General features: G+C 40.6%; 1 protein-coding gene across 3 annotated transcripts in view; it reads right to left on the bottom strand.

Annotated features, from left to right (window-relative positions):
* Nucleotides 1-536: 536 nt before the first annotated feature.
* Nucleotides 537-14,739, bottom strand: part of LOC115580788 (cytoplasmic phosphatidylinositol transfer protein 1) — an 81,164-nt gene continuing 66,961 nt past the window's right edge. For 2 of the 3 annotated variants that reach the window (XM_030415442.1, XM_030415451.1), the window contains exons 5-9: nucleotides 12,481-12,552; nucleotides 7,746-7,841; nucleotides 6,941-7,096; nucleotides 6,646-6,709; nucleotides 537-4,482 (exon numbers count right to left, since the gene is read on the bottom strand). In XM_030415442.1, the coding sequence (XP_030271302.1) occupies nucleotides 4,124-4,482; nucleotides 6,646-6,709; nucleotides 6,941-7,096; nucleotides 7,746-7,841; nucleotides 12,481-12,552 (747 nt within the window). In that variant the 3' untranslated portion in view covers nucleotides 537-4,123. Of the gene's footprint in view, nucleotides 4,483-5,090; nucleotides 5,234-6,645; nucleotides 6,710-6,940; nucleotides 7,097-7,745; nucleotides 7,842-12,480; nucleotides 12,553-14,739 lie in introns of all 3 variants that reach the window. The other variant, XM_030415459.1, reaches the window with a different exon arrangement.

Raw genomic sequence — 14,739 nt, 5'->3', positions numbered from 1 at the left:
ACCCACAATGCAACTTAGCAGCTTAGTGACAACACTGCATTTTAACAGATTGCATTCTTTATCCTCTGGAGTCACAAAAGTCTTCATACTACTTTTTACACTTATACAGTAGTACTCACCAAGATCTGTTAACACAGTTAAATGTGTAAACAGGCTGGAGTTACCCTTTAAGTGCACTTTTGGACTGTTTTTAATAAAAGATCTCAGTACTTCTTAACTCATTGACTGGAAGATCACATTCTACACATGCCTCCATCCTTTAGTTCAGGAAGTTATCCACAGAATTGACAAATAAACACAAATGGATGGAGGAACACATTTCTGTAATTTTTCTTTTGGCTGTAATTTTTAATAGTGCTACAGTTTAGGCTGAATTTTTGGCTCAGAGTGATGTCAAGTGAAGAACACCATCAGCTTGTTGGAAAAAAGGCAAGGATCCCTTGAGTAGGAAGATACTGCTGACTTGGGAGCTGCACAGTATGGATTTCAGTGGGTTGTGTAATATGCATGGTGAACAGAATGAATAATAACATGGCTGCAATCGCTAGTAAAGTTTATTTGTCTATTTCAGAAAAAGTAAAACAATAATTACAACAAAGAACCAAATTAACTTCAAAGAGCAGTAAAAATATAACAAATACAATATTAGATCAAGTGGAAGAACTAAGAGCGACTTCCAGCAGCCGAACACCAATGGCACTTCTGAGGCCTGTTTCACACTGCAGGATTTACACAGAAAGCTGGATTATACAGAACCGCACCTGGTAAAGGACACAGAGCTGTTCCTGGTTCCACTCAATGCAGTCCTACAGCTGACTCAGTGATCCTGGTTGGTGAGACAGACCCCAGTTATCAGGAAACAGCACAACAGCCTGACTGAATGCAAACTGCATCATTAGAAGGGGAGGAGGAGTGAAAAGCTTGGTCCTTTTATCCAACAAAATAATGCTCAACTAATTTAGATTTTCCTTCAAACATTACAGCAACCACAAAATCAAAGTACAGCATGTTTACTACAAAAGAAAGAACAGAAAAGCTGATCACCTCTCCATTAACATGGCAAGTAAACATCAAAGCAGCTACCCCACTAAAAAAAAGAAAGCATCATTTTGTTTTGCAACTTGCACAAATAAATGTTCTGCCCTGCACGGTCACTAAAAAGCAACTGGAGAGTCAAAAGTGCACCACTACAATGAGGAATCTAGATACTCGACTGAGAAGAGCAAACTGAACTGAAATCGGTATCCTCAAGAGATGACAATAACTTCATAGATACAGACACATGACTCTCAAGATTTAAAAAAAAGCAAAAAAAACCCAACAACCTTTTACTCATGTCTGTGAAGATGTCATCCTTGTCGCAAAAACATTAAAGAATAACCTTCTGTCTGAAATCACTGAGCACATTCATGTCACATCAGTAATGCAACTTAGAACAATGTAAGAAATTTACTATATCCGTCATTAACAACAGTATTTACAATACCTACTATGTTACTCTTTTAAACAGAGCAGAGCTTAATGTTACACAACTGGATATTTTGCATTATTTTTAATAGCCCATGGTAGATCAAACGTATCCCTGGATCTCTGTGTTCCTGACAAGAGAGACGGCCAATACCAGAGTTGTAAGTATGTATAATCTATACATGATAGATCAATACAGAGTGCCAATAACTGGTATCTAACATTGTTATCCTCAAAAGGCAAAGACAAAAGCTACAGTTACAGATAAATAGCTACAGTTTTGTTGTTTTTAACAAAAGCAAGTGAGAAACTGTACATAATATTAACAGTATTTTTATGGCAAGACCACTGAGGACTCTCTCCTCGACCTGCTTTCTTCGAAGTCACTATGCTGTACGATAGGACTTTGGTCCAACAAACCCAACAAGACTGTGTAAGATGCAGTACATTTCTTCATTGTCAAATAAGGTGTCAAAACACTGGAAGGTGCGAAATGCAAATGCGCTGTAAAGTTACAAGTAATTGGCTTGAAGAGGGGAACAGAAATGTACCAGTTTTTTAAAATATAGTCACAAGTTAATCCTGTAACTTCAGAGACTGATGATGTAGTTTGATATGATTCATTTGCTCTGATTATGTTGTCGTTCAGCTACTGTATCACAGGGCTGTAGCCCATTTTTGTTACTGGTTCAAAGCATCAGAAAAAAGGCAAAGAAATGCAATGAAATCTTGTGTTTCTAAAGATGAAATAGAAGAGATTTTGGTTTACACGCATGTAGGCGATGATACAATAGTTGCATGCAGAGGCACTGAGTTGAAAGAGTTTGTAGGCCTATATTCTCTGGGCATGCTTACATTTCAATTGAAATCAGCTTTTTTCTACAATATAAAATTAGTACAGAGCTTCCATAGTTGGCATTCATTTTTTTCATACAGTTGCATCACCAAATATACTGTAACTATCCATTCATTTACAGTATATACATATATACTATACTTCACATAATATATATGTTGTGAACGTTCCATGCAGCATATGAAACCCTCTTTGATTATTATCATTGTATGGAAATAAGGGGTTCAAAGAATAACTAGCTGTTGTCATATATTTGTTTCTCCTTTAGGGTTTTATGGTCACTTGCAGTATGAACCCTGCAGAACTTATGGTCACTGCAGGGGATGTTCCCATTTTGAAATCATTTTTCTATGCCCGCCAAAGCACCGGCTCAGGATTACCAACCAGCACTGGCATGGCAAAAGGTGTCAGCACTTTTGCAAATGCTATGCAGCTAACAAAGCACATACTCAAGTCAGCTTGATGCATGTGCCTTTCACCTCGAATCAAGCCTTATCGCCTCCACTGTGCACAAAGATCAGTCAGTGCTTCAACCCCCCCCCCCCAGAAATGGCCTTGTTCCTACATATGACATTAAAGTGATTTGCTGATTTGATAAAATTGGATCACGTTCATGTCACATGAGATTTCCAGCATTATTTTCAGGCAACATTTAAATTTTTTTTGTGTTGTTTTTCATTATGCTGACCTCTCAGTCAACTTGAGCAAGATATATGCAGTATTAAACTTCAAAAAAATTTAATTTTAGAGTCATCAAACTGTCATGCTAAAACCGCAAGTGCAGATATAACAACAGCTTAACCTACAACACTAATATGCAAATCCTCCAAGGTGTCTGATGTGTAAACATTGCAAGGGTTAAGTAGACTGGTATCGTACATACAATAGTTGCTGTATTGTAATATCTGTGGAGGTATAAAATGTGGCTGTTTGGCAATAAGCAGGGAGAGAAAGGTACAGTAATATCCCTGCCTTTGGAGTGTGAGTCAGGTAGAATTGGGGAGACCTGAGGTGTAAACGCTCTATGATTGTACTGATCTTGCATCTGTTATTTAATTGGATTGGGGATGGAAAAGGATGGACACAATCTGATCCACAGGCCCATTTGAATGGCCCGGGAATCAGCTTCCAAGCGAATCTATTATGAGGGTACTGGCTGTCTTTCTGGTGTGTGTTAAACTAGATTCATCAGGTCTAATCTGTTACTCTAATTGGTGTCATTGATTTTATTTCTAATTTAACACACCCAGCTACTTTTACAGGTTGAAAAATTGACAATATTCATCAGTCATTCATTTGCGCACATTGTCAAAACTAATAAGCACCACCGGTTCGGAGGTGCTAAGGCAGCTACTTCATAGTTTAATAGCTTTAAAGCAATCAGCTTGTCTGATTGAAGAAGACATCACTAAGGAAACACTAAGAATAATTTATTCATATAACATGAGACACTGCCACTCAACAAAAATAATTACGGATGCTCGTTGTTCTGATTAGACATCACAGGTGGTTGTTAGAATAGATAAGAGATGCTGCTGGCTACACTCACAGGAGGAGGAAACCAGCCACACAAGGGTGGCTTTGCCTACAGCTGCCTGAATGGTATTAATAAAACTGATGAAGGCTCGTAGAGTGATTGTTGTGTGTCCAGGATTATGGCAAATCATAGGATATGGCTAGAGAACTTGAACGTCTGGGCACTGGTGTCTGGAGGTTAGGCTAGTCATGTTGGGCTACTAAGACAATAGGGTTAGGGGAATAAGTAAAGCAAGGCATAGGGGAAGACATCCCGAGGTCCCTCTACTGCTCATCCATCTCAGTAAGATCAGAGTTGGAAGATGGCGGTGTGGCTGACTGGAGGTGGTTTGAAACGGGTAGTGGGCTCGGGTTAGAGCCCTGGGGGACGCCACTGGGCTCAGGGTCAGGGAGGGTCAGGGTTTCCGGAGCAGACTTTTTGCGGGGTCGGTCCTTGGGGACAGAGAGGGACTCAGGCGCATCAGTGCACATGGGGGTGGAGGGGGCACTGGCAGGGCCGGTAAGAGCACAGGAGGACAGGGGCGTCTCACTGATGGAGATCGACGGAGGAAACATCCCGATCTTCTGGTTGGTAGCCTCCTGGATAGCGCGCTCAAATTCTCTCACCTCATCCATGGTCATGTCTGGATTGGAAAAAGACCAATTGATACCAGTGAGTGGTAGAACTGGAAAGCAGAAATGTATTTACTCTTTGTAGACAATATGTAGTTTTTAAAGGGTAAGTAAACCAATTTTACACAATAAACTGCTATTACAGGTCTTAGGGAATACTGCTGCATATGTGAGAAAAACATATAAATTGCCCCCAGTGATGTCATTCAGGTGCTAAGTTGCATTGTGGGTAATGTAAGCACCACATTCTAATTATTATATAGAGTAGAAAAACACACATCAAGAATCAAAAACCAAAAACAAGTATTGTTTTGTTTTTTTCTCTGCTCATATTGTCTTAGTTTAATTACCAACATGTTTCTAGTGTTCATTTGTGTCGCTTTAGGTTTCCTAGATACCTGTCCAAACCTTTGGGGAATTTTAGCAGATATCATCGAATATATTCTTCACATGTTCAACAGTTCATGTGTGCATCATTTGACTCAATGTAGGACAGAATGAGTGGATGTATCTGAAAAGTTATATGCAACTGTGAAAAGTTCATTCACAGACAGCAGTGGTTCAAATATGAGACAGAGGAGGGACAATGGACTGAAGAAACAATGAAAAAGACACATACGCTTGCTTTGTCATGGATCTCTATGTCATCCAGGGAAGGGTTTGTTGTGGAATGCTCTTGCTGCTCATGGCAATTTACGACTTTAATGTTGGTTTTCTCATGCATTTGTCTCTCGTAATCCCGCACATCATCCAAAGTCATATCTGGAAGAAGGGGGAGGGATGGAACCAGAGATGTTGGTAAATCCTCCATAACGGCACTCCAGTTGACGGAAAATTGAAGAAGGGGAAGGGTTAGGTGCCAAAGGTGCACTCCTTGGGTGAGTATAGTGTTTTTAGCTGATGATTACAGCTTTTTAAGGTTAAAAGCTTTAGAGGTCACAGTGCTAGCTTCCCATGACCCAGAGAATTTAAAGGAGACAGCCAGACAAATCTGAGCCACACAAGGAATAAGGGAGGAAAGGAAGTGTGAGGTCAAAGACGTTTCAAGATAAGGAAAAAGCCAGAATAATCCACACCAAAAGAAGAGGTTGTGGATCATTGAAAGTGCAGGAAAGCAACACCTAGAAAGGATTCACTTATTCTCTGGGCAGATTCATTCCACACTGAGGGAGTATTTCAAGCATCTGAGTTGTAGGGAGTTGTGGTATAAAGGTTAGTGGTTATAGAGGAGAGGAGAGGAACATGTTTCATGGCAAAGATAACAGGCTTGTTATCTTTATGCCCTGCAGCTATGGAAAAAGCTGAGAGTGAGCAAATGTGTTTCAGCCCCTTATGGCTGCAAACAGGGCTGGCTCTCGTGCAGCCAGACACGCAGACAAACGGACAGAGGCAGCTTTCATGTTTCAGCCAGTGCATCATTCTTCACTGAGGTACAATTCTAATTATCTCTCCATGGAATTGCAGCCAATTTGTTAATTAGGTTTACACCCATACAATCAGGTAGGTCTGGTAAATATGGAAAACAAATGCCAAATAAATGTAAAACTAGTTTAACAGTACTGCAACATTTATACAACAAAGTATAACGTTTATAAAGTAAACTGAATTTACTTTAACATGAAACATGAAAGAGTGTGGTTTAAGAGTTATTTGTCTCGTGCAGGTTTTATTTGAAACAAACACTGATCATGTCTGGACACAACAGGACAGTGTTTGTTATTAGTGCATTAGTGGCGATACCAAGATACCATGCTGCAGCAGAATGAGCAGGACTGGCAGTGACAGGGTTAGATGCAGGTTGAGTGATTTTTCATGCACAGTGAATTAAAGAGTCATCACACAGTAATTTATATCATGACATTGTGTACATTTCAAGGGATAATCAGTTATAAAACATAACAGTTCAAGAAGAGTTAGAACAATTCCTTAGAGGTTCAACTTTGTCATTGTTGTGCATTGTGATTTAATGCAAAGAAAAAGATTGCATCGATGTAACGTTTACAATTAATATGTTATATATATATATTTAAATAAGAAAAGTAAATGCTATCGTGTAGGCAATTCATTAATTGAAATGTGGTGTCAGTGAATAGTTGATAACTGAAAGGTTGAAATGTGCCAACGGCTGTAAATTAGCACGAGTGTGTGAACAGCATGACTGTAGAAAAACCTACCAATCCACTCATCCACCCAGGCAAATGCCTGTCGATGTCCCAGCAGCAGCACATCCCGAACCACCTATAATACAATAAGACAGTCAGAAAATGACAACAGTTTTTTTTAAGTCATTATATTTTATACAGTGAAATCACTATACAAAATTCAACCTATAGGACAACAGACCAAAACAATGGACCAAGAAATTAACTTAGCCAAGCAAAGAAGGATATTATGTAAACATGCATTACTGCAACTTAAAACCAAGGTTCATCTATGACTGAAGGAAAAGATCTAACATCTCTTTGTTACCTTGTGTACAAACTGCTCCACACGGGTCTGCAGACCCCACACCTCGAACTTGACGGTGACCAGTTTGTACGAGCACATGATGGGATCCTGGGTGTCCCTCCAGCCCTCCTGAAGAATCCCCCGCGACGTCTTGTCTGACTTGAAATATCTCAAGTCCTGCAACAGTGGGGAATGAACACACACACACACACACACACACACACACACACACTAAATATTACAATAATTAACCCAAACCTTCAGGCATCGTTGTTTCTGCATCCCAGAGGAGAAACAACTCCCCAGTGGAAAGAAGTATTGGAGAAACTAAAATTATATGCATGACTGAATTCTAGTATTAAGTACAATTTGAATTAACCCCTCTGGTCCTTGGGGAACTTCTATTCAGACTCATTAGAGTTGAGGCAATCTGTTATCAAACCGCTCTGAAGACAATTACCAGCTCTCACACTTCACAGACTCAGAAGTGCAGTTGACAGACAAGTGGGATTGAGGTCTCAAGTCCCCCAAGTTTGTATTAGACAGAGTTCTTGGGCTTCAATAACAAATCTAACAGATATTAATAAAATATTAAGTATGGTGTTATCTTTCCTGAGAAGATCCTCACAGGGGTATTAAAAATACACAAGGATCACAACATGACACACTGAAATCATACCGTTTCATCTAAATCACATTGTTTTACTACTGCGCCCTCCAGGCTCAACACTGCATTGACACCCCTGCAGTGGTGTTAATTCCCAGTAGCCAGGCGCACACACACGCACACACGCACACACACACACACACACACACACAAGCTCACCTCAGACTCTTTATAGTAGCGCTCTGGAATCTCATCGTAGGCGATGTCGACGAAACACACCTCCCTCTCCTGATCCTTCAGCTCGCTGTCGAAAATCTAAAAAACAGAACAGAGCGGTTTGCGAGTGTGAACTGTGGCCTCTGCCTGACAATCCTCACAGATATAAATACACCTCAGCAATGTGTCTTTTCCATGTTACATCATGCCTGCATTACAGCTTGACTCAAAGGCTGGAAATTATTCATACTGTTACTAACGCTCGACTGTGTATCTTGTCACGCCCTGTCCCCTCATCATTCAGTCAAACACTGGAAACTCGTACTGTAGTTGCTTACACAGCCATAAGGGGGTGCTCTCTGCACACATCTCCTACGTGTTACTGTGTCAAATGACACTGCAATGACTGTGTGATGAGTTCAGAGCCGCTTGCACAAAGAGTGAGTGCCACTTTCTAATTTGTTATTAGTCCTATTGTGTCATCAGTTCTAATGCTGCTGGGTGTATGGAACTTCCTACTAGGGCTGGGCAGTATATCAATAATATATCTCTTTGGGATATAAGAGTATATGTAATTTTTGATTTTGGACATCACAGTATCAAGATGTTGCATATGCGTTGTCTTCTCCTGGGTTTAAAGGCTGAATCAGGAGAAGAAGAAGGAAGCCGGAAGAAGAAGGGGGAAAACGACCCAAGCAGAAGAAGATGAAGAAGCAAATTTCAATTGTAATCTCTACAATATTGTTGCAATATCGATATTGTCACTCAATACCAGGATTTTTGAAGTGCTTTTGATGAGATTTCAAAATATCGACATGTATGCCTTTGAAAGTGAGGATAGAGGCTATAGGCTTCATTCAAGGAATTTTGTATCTTCAGCTTCTGAAATATCTAAATGAATGTAATCAAATCATCAGAAACAGATAAAGATACACCATAGCCTTCTCTTATTTATCTTGTTTCAAGAATTGGTTCCTATAAAAGTTGGAGCAAAGTGTTGTTCTCAATGAAAAGTGCAGGACTACTGTACTGTCACACTATGTGAGTATTGAATTAGAGGTATGGAATGTCAATCTTTTTTTAATTTGAAAAAGGAGAACATTTGTCATCCACAGTTTATTCACATCAAATTTACACTGTATCCTTTTTAATCTTTTTTTCAATTTTTTTATCATTTTTTTTCTGTGAACATACACATGTGTAAACTACTGTTAGCAGTGTGACAGTTTAGAGTCTGGAAAACTCCTAGACAAACATCCTGGAGCCCTTCAGTTCACGTCCATCCTTTCCGGAATTACATATATATTTCAGGATTTTCCTCGAGTTTCAGGGAAATATCCTCCAATCCATGATTCCACTATTCACCTGCCTATCCACCCATATTCCCCCTTCCTCTATATATATATATATATATATATATATTGTCGCCATCCAACGAGAGCCACCCAAGCCCCAGTCACCCACTCTCTCCTTTTTTGTCACTTGTCAATTTTAGATGTAGGAATCATTCTATAAGAAGTAGCCCAGGATGTTCTGCATTATAAATATACACATTTTCAAAACAATATTCTATAAACATGTTGGCTAATGCGGCTTCTGTTTTCATTATCTAGATCTTTATCAGTCATGCCGTTCCATCTTTGTTAACATGATCTTTCTCTCCTCCACTGATATCAGTACATCACTCGTTTACATCCTCCCTCTTTACTCTCACTCCCTTCTTTATTCCCCCTCCTCCCCTACAAGGGGGCATTCTGTCATTTACAGTGAAGATGAGCACTGCTGGCACAATAAGGGTGATATGTCAGCATGCGTGAGCGCAACCAAGCAACAGGAGTGGTGACTGGGATGAAGAGAGAGGGAGAGGTGGAGGAGAGACGCAACGGAGGGGGGTAAACACTGAAAAGGAGATGGTGGTGGAGCGCAGGGCACGAGAAAGATAGGGTGTAGTGAGTGCAGAGAGATAGAGTCGGGGGGGGGGGGGGGGGGGGGGGGGGCAGTGGACATGTATGCAGATAAGGATGGAGGAGGGAGGGAGAGGAGGAAACACTTCTTCAATGAACATGTATCCATTAATCTACAAAACATCAAAACATGAGTGTACTAGTCTGAATTTAAAGAGTTGTTGCTCAAGTATCAAACCAAAACTCTATGTTCTCCTCATTCAATGCTATGTGCCAATATTATGCACTGTTCTACTGTAGATGCCAGTATTTGCTGGTACACTTCATTTAATTAGTTTTCTAGTGTAAACACACAACAAACTCAAGACAAAGACAGACATTGTGCGGTATTCTCTGTCCAAAGAAGGGCATTTGTCCTAAATTACTCAGCAGCCAGGTTTTTTAAAGGCGGACTGTGATCACAGACTATGAGAGAAATCACTCTGGTTGGCTGTTCAGGTAAGCAGATCAGTGCATGACAAGAGAAACGGAAAAATAAAGAAAAAAGGCCCTGGAGCCTGTTGCTGTTGTATCCATGATTTCACAGCTTTAGAATGCTATCTCCTTATTTTTCTCCTCGGCCACATCAGCAGCGCCATTCTCAACTTTCTATCATACATATTTTCAATTAGAAAGTGGCTAGCTTAGCGAGAGTAGTGTTAAAAATAGGCTGCTTACTCATAACAATGCTTTGTATATCAGCAGAGAGCCATTTCTTTTCACGCAGGTGAAGAAAATATGAGCTTGCTGGCCGTCAGCTGTGTTTTTTTACGGGGTATTCAAGTGCATCTTTGCAGCCAATTCCATGGACGTTCATATTGGATGTAACTTTACCTCAATGTTCACTGGTTTTATGGCGCGTATCTGTCTCCAAACTGGTTGCAGCTTGAATGTAGACAACGTGTAAATGTAGACTGTTGATTCTGTAAGTAGCTTCATCAAAAACTGATTGGCAATGTGTCATCACACGTCAACAGTCAGAGAAAAAGAAAGGATGAAACATGCATTTTCTCATTTTGCCTGCTGTGTAGTTCAGGCCTCCTTGGAGAGATTACAAGAGCAACATGAGCCTCACGCCAAATGTTAAAGCTTAGTGTGTGAGCGCACGTGTATGTGGGTGTCTGACATTGACTATGGAATTCTGCATGTCATGCAACGTTACTGCAGCCTCTATTCAATGCATGATGTCAATTCACACACCCACTCATTTCCTGTTCACCCATCTATGATGGTCCTCACTTGCACCATTCCTTCCTTCCTTCCTTCCTTACTTCCTTGCTTGCTTTTCCTTCCTCCCTCCATTTCTGAGTCCTTTCCACTCACTAAGTCCTTCTTTGGTCTTTCCACACACAGTCGTAAGACACCCACAGTTGTCATATATGTGTTATGCCATCAGTATCCACACATGGGAAAATACAATACTTGATCAGATAGCACATTGTTATATAAAATGTTCAAAACAAAGCAGCGCACAGCTGCATTCATATTATTTCACAGCATACTTTATTGCAAAACCCCCTCACAGACTCATGAAGTGGTTATAGAATGTCATAAAACATGCAGAGCTTCTTGTTTGTTTGCCCTGAAGATGTCACACAAAGTAGTGCAGCTGTTTCACTGAATCATTGACTGGAGTGTGTGCATGCAGACGCCGACGTGCCGCTCTCATATCTCTGAATCTCTACTCACATGCACAAGCATCTCAAATTGTCTAAGATGTAAACACACAAACACAAAAGCACATCTATGTAAAAGAACTGTGATTTGTTTCAGCTTTTACCATGACTGCAGGCTAGATTTCATTAAAAAGTTCCTGATCTATTGCCTTCTCTTGTCACACCAAAGAAGCATCAATCTAAAAGATCAGCGCGTGTTTAATGAACCGACAGTCTGCCCATTTCTGTCCCCTTACTTTCCTTTACGAGTACACGCATAAACTAGTCTGTCAACAAGAGATTAGAGTCAAGTTGGGAGCCATTCCTCCCTTATACAATCACCAAATCGCTGACAATCTGAAGAAAAATATGAAGACACACTAAAATGAACCTGCTTGTTGCCCATCATGATATATTACAGGCTATTTGTCTGTTGCACACTACCCCTGCCATTCCTCTTCCTCACTGTCCAGGCAGTGGAAGCGTTTCATTTGATGACTAATGCCCCCATAAACTGGAGAGTGGAGGAAAATATAGAGAGAAGGAAAGTGAGTAGGCCAACAGCCCAAATGAAATTAGCTGTCCAACAAGTGAAGCCGTTTTTTTGGCAGACTCCCAAGGCGCATTGTATAGTTGGCATTATGATACAACAGGAGGGTCTGTGAGTTGCCAAATCTGTCCGGATGGTTTTACTCATTCAGCCGTTGCAGAGGTCTTGTTTTCAACCATATGTCTACTATCAGATAATTGTGTTTTAAGTGGGCCTATTTCGCTGTGGAGATTGGCGTATAAGAATGACAGAAGACAGGCAGCGTTAACATAATGTCAGAGATTAGTATTGGAGTTAGAGCCCGACTGATTAATTGACCTGGCTTCGTGCAGAAACGTCAGTGTTGGAGTGAATGTTAACCAAGAAACTGCAGTGCAGAAATGGTCATAGTGGAGGTATTTTGAAACAACTGTAAAATGTCCTGGTGAGTACATTTAAAACTAAATTCAAGGAATTCTTGTCAAAAGTAATTGCATTTGTTGTGTGTTTGTGTATTTTGTGACATAAAAAACAAAAAACAAAACACCAGCATCACAGGCATCCATCCTTTCTCGCGAATGTACAGGCATGTCACACCAGGGGATACTCACATTGTCATTGCACCCTTTGTTGTCCTCATATTTTGTCTCTATGTGGATGGAGAACTTGGGCAGGAATGAGCACTGTGGGGAAAAAAAGACATGAAAGAATAAAACAAAAAGCAAGCCGTCATTGTTGTCTTACTGCCTTTTATATAGAAGTGGTGAACAGTCCATTCTGCAGAAATTAAAGACTCCTTACATCTGGTGATAATTCAGACAGGGTTTCTGGGTTTGCATTTACATCTGTAATGTACTTTATGGTACACAGCTGTCAAAGAGGGACCAGCTTCTTTCACTTGTCATGTGTCAGAGTACTTTTGCTGCATTTACACTGGCTGTCATAGATTCTGTTGGAACTTTCTGTCTCTCTCCTTCTTTGTTCTTCCTCACTGTATAGAATGGCATTGGCAATAGCCAAGACAATCCTTAAGGCTTTTGTGATGGTTTTCTTTTTTTTTTGTATATATTTTGGCATGGGTGTTTTTACACTGACTCATATATAAACACAAATCTCCCCCGCACATAAACCGAGACAATATCAAGCATTCTGTCATCACAGTGTTGTTGTCTTTCCCCTCTTTCCCCGCACCTCAAAGTGTCATGACTCATGTATTTGACATTTCTCACTCCGCAAGACAGGAGCCCTGTAGCTGAGCCTAAAGAGATGCATGTGTGTCGACAAAATGTGTCAGCTAATTCTGCCAAGGCTTCAAGTGTTTTCAAGGGTTAATCACAGGTCACACAGGCAGTTCTACTTATCAGCAAAGACAAGCTCGCCTGTGTGTGTGTATGTGTGTGTGTGTGCGTATGTGTGTGCGTGCATGTGTGTGTGTCACACACACAAGACTAAAGACCAGTTAACTGGGGCAACTGGGGAAGAAAGTGGTTTAGGTCATTGGTAAGGCAAAGTTAGGGTTAGGTCAGTAGTAGTAATGGTTTGGGTCCAAATAGTCTACAGGAAATGAACGTAATAATAATTCTGGCATAAACACCGACCATGTAAGGACCAGGAGTCCTTCGTGGGGACAAGAGACCAGTCATCATAGCTGTAAAACAATTTCTGAGGTCCTGAGCATCTTAAAATAATAACTTCAGAATCATTTTGATGGCACAGTGTCTTGTAACAGGGTGAATGGTGTCTTTGTCTCTGCCACTGTGCCCCCCAGTCACTTGTTTCTACACTGTGTAACTTCAGTGAAAGGGTATGATCACAGCCTTACATACATGTTTACTTCAACATACAAGTTTGCAACACATAACATTGTTATGATTTAATATGTTTTGTTTGTAGTAAGCACTCTGCAGTATTTATACTATATATGATATATCCCGCTGCCTGGGCAGCTGGCTAATATGGCGAAAGTACAGCAGCTATTGTTCTACTTTATGTTGATGTAGCTACTGTAATGAAAAGCACGGGCGCTGGTGTATTGATTAACTGATATTTTATTCCAAAGGTCGTCAAAAAATAAAGGCAACCACCACATTTAACAGCCTGGAGGGCGGAAGTAGATAAACCCGGTAGAAAGAGTGCCCGCCCCGCAAAGAAGCGGCTGTAATCTGATTGGTCAACAGTAGCCGGCCTTCTATTGGTTGACAGTGTTGATACACAAGAAAAATCCGTGAGCAGAGGAGAGATCCGAGAGCAGAACTTGACCTGTGAGCAGGTGTGTGTTCTGAGCGTGTGCACTTTAGATCTGAGCGCGCAGAGGGCACATTTGAATGCGAGCGAAATTTTTGTGTGCAAGAAGGAGAAATGTGAACACGGGCATGTGATTTTTGAGTTCAAGCTGACATTTTGAAAGAGAGCAGAAGAAATTGAAATGCAAGAACAAAATGTGAGCATGAGGAGAAAAAATCTGAGCACGCGAAAGAGCTGTGTCACTGAAAAGGAATGAAATCATGCTCTCAAACTGAAAATCTATGCTCTTGATTAATGACATGATTTAACTTCCATAATAAAGCAGCAAAAAGCAAACTGCACAATTCACTCCCGTACACAGACATTTTAGCTTCTAAACAGAGTGAACCACAGATGCTTTAGAATGTGCATTTTAGCGCTTTTTGTATTCTTTTATCAAGCAGTCAGATGCTTCAAATGAAAGGCACGTTTACTGTGAAGCCTTGCTTTTACATTGGGTTAATTAGAAGGCTGCGGTTGCTTCAGGCTGGACACCATGAACTGGACCGACGGAAAGAGACAGAACAATGAAAGAGGTACTCTGCTCAGGTCAGTGCTGCCTCTCCAAGTGTCTTTATCTTGAAATA

Source organism: Sparus aurata, chromosome 1 (genome assembly GCF_900880675.1).
Source record: "Sparus aurata chromosome 1, fSpaAur1.1, whole genome shotgun sequence".
NCBI classification, from domain to species: Eukaryota; Metazoa; Chordata; class Actinopteri; order Spariformes; family Sparidae; genus Sparus; species Sparus aurata.
This window is presented reverse-complemented; position numbering and strand designations above follow the sequence as displayed.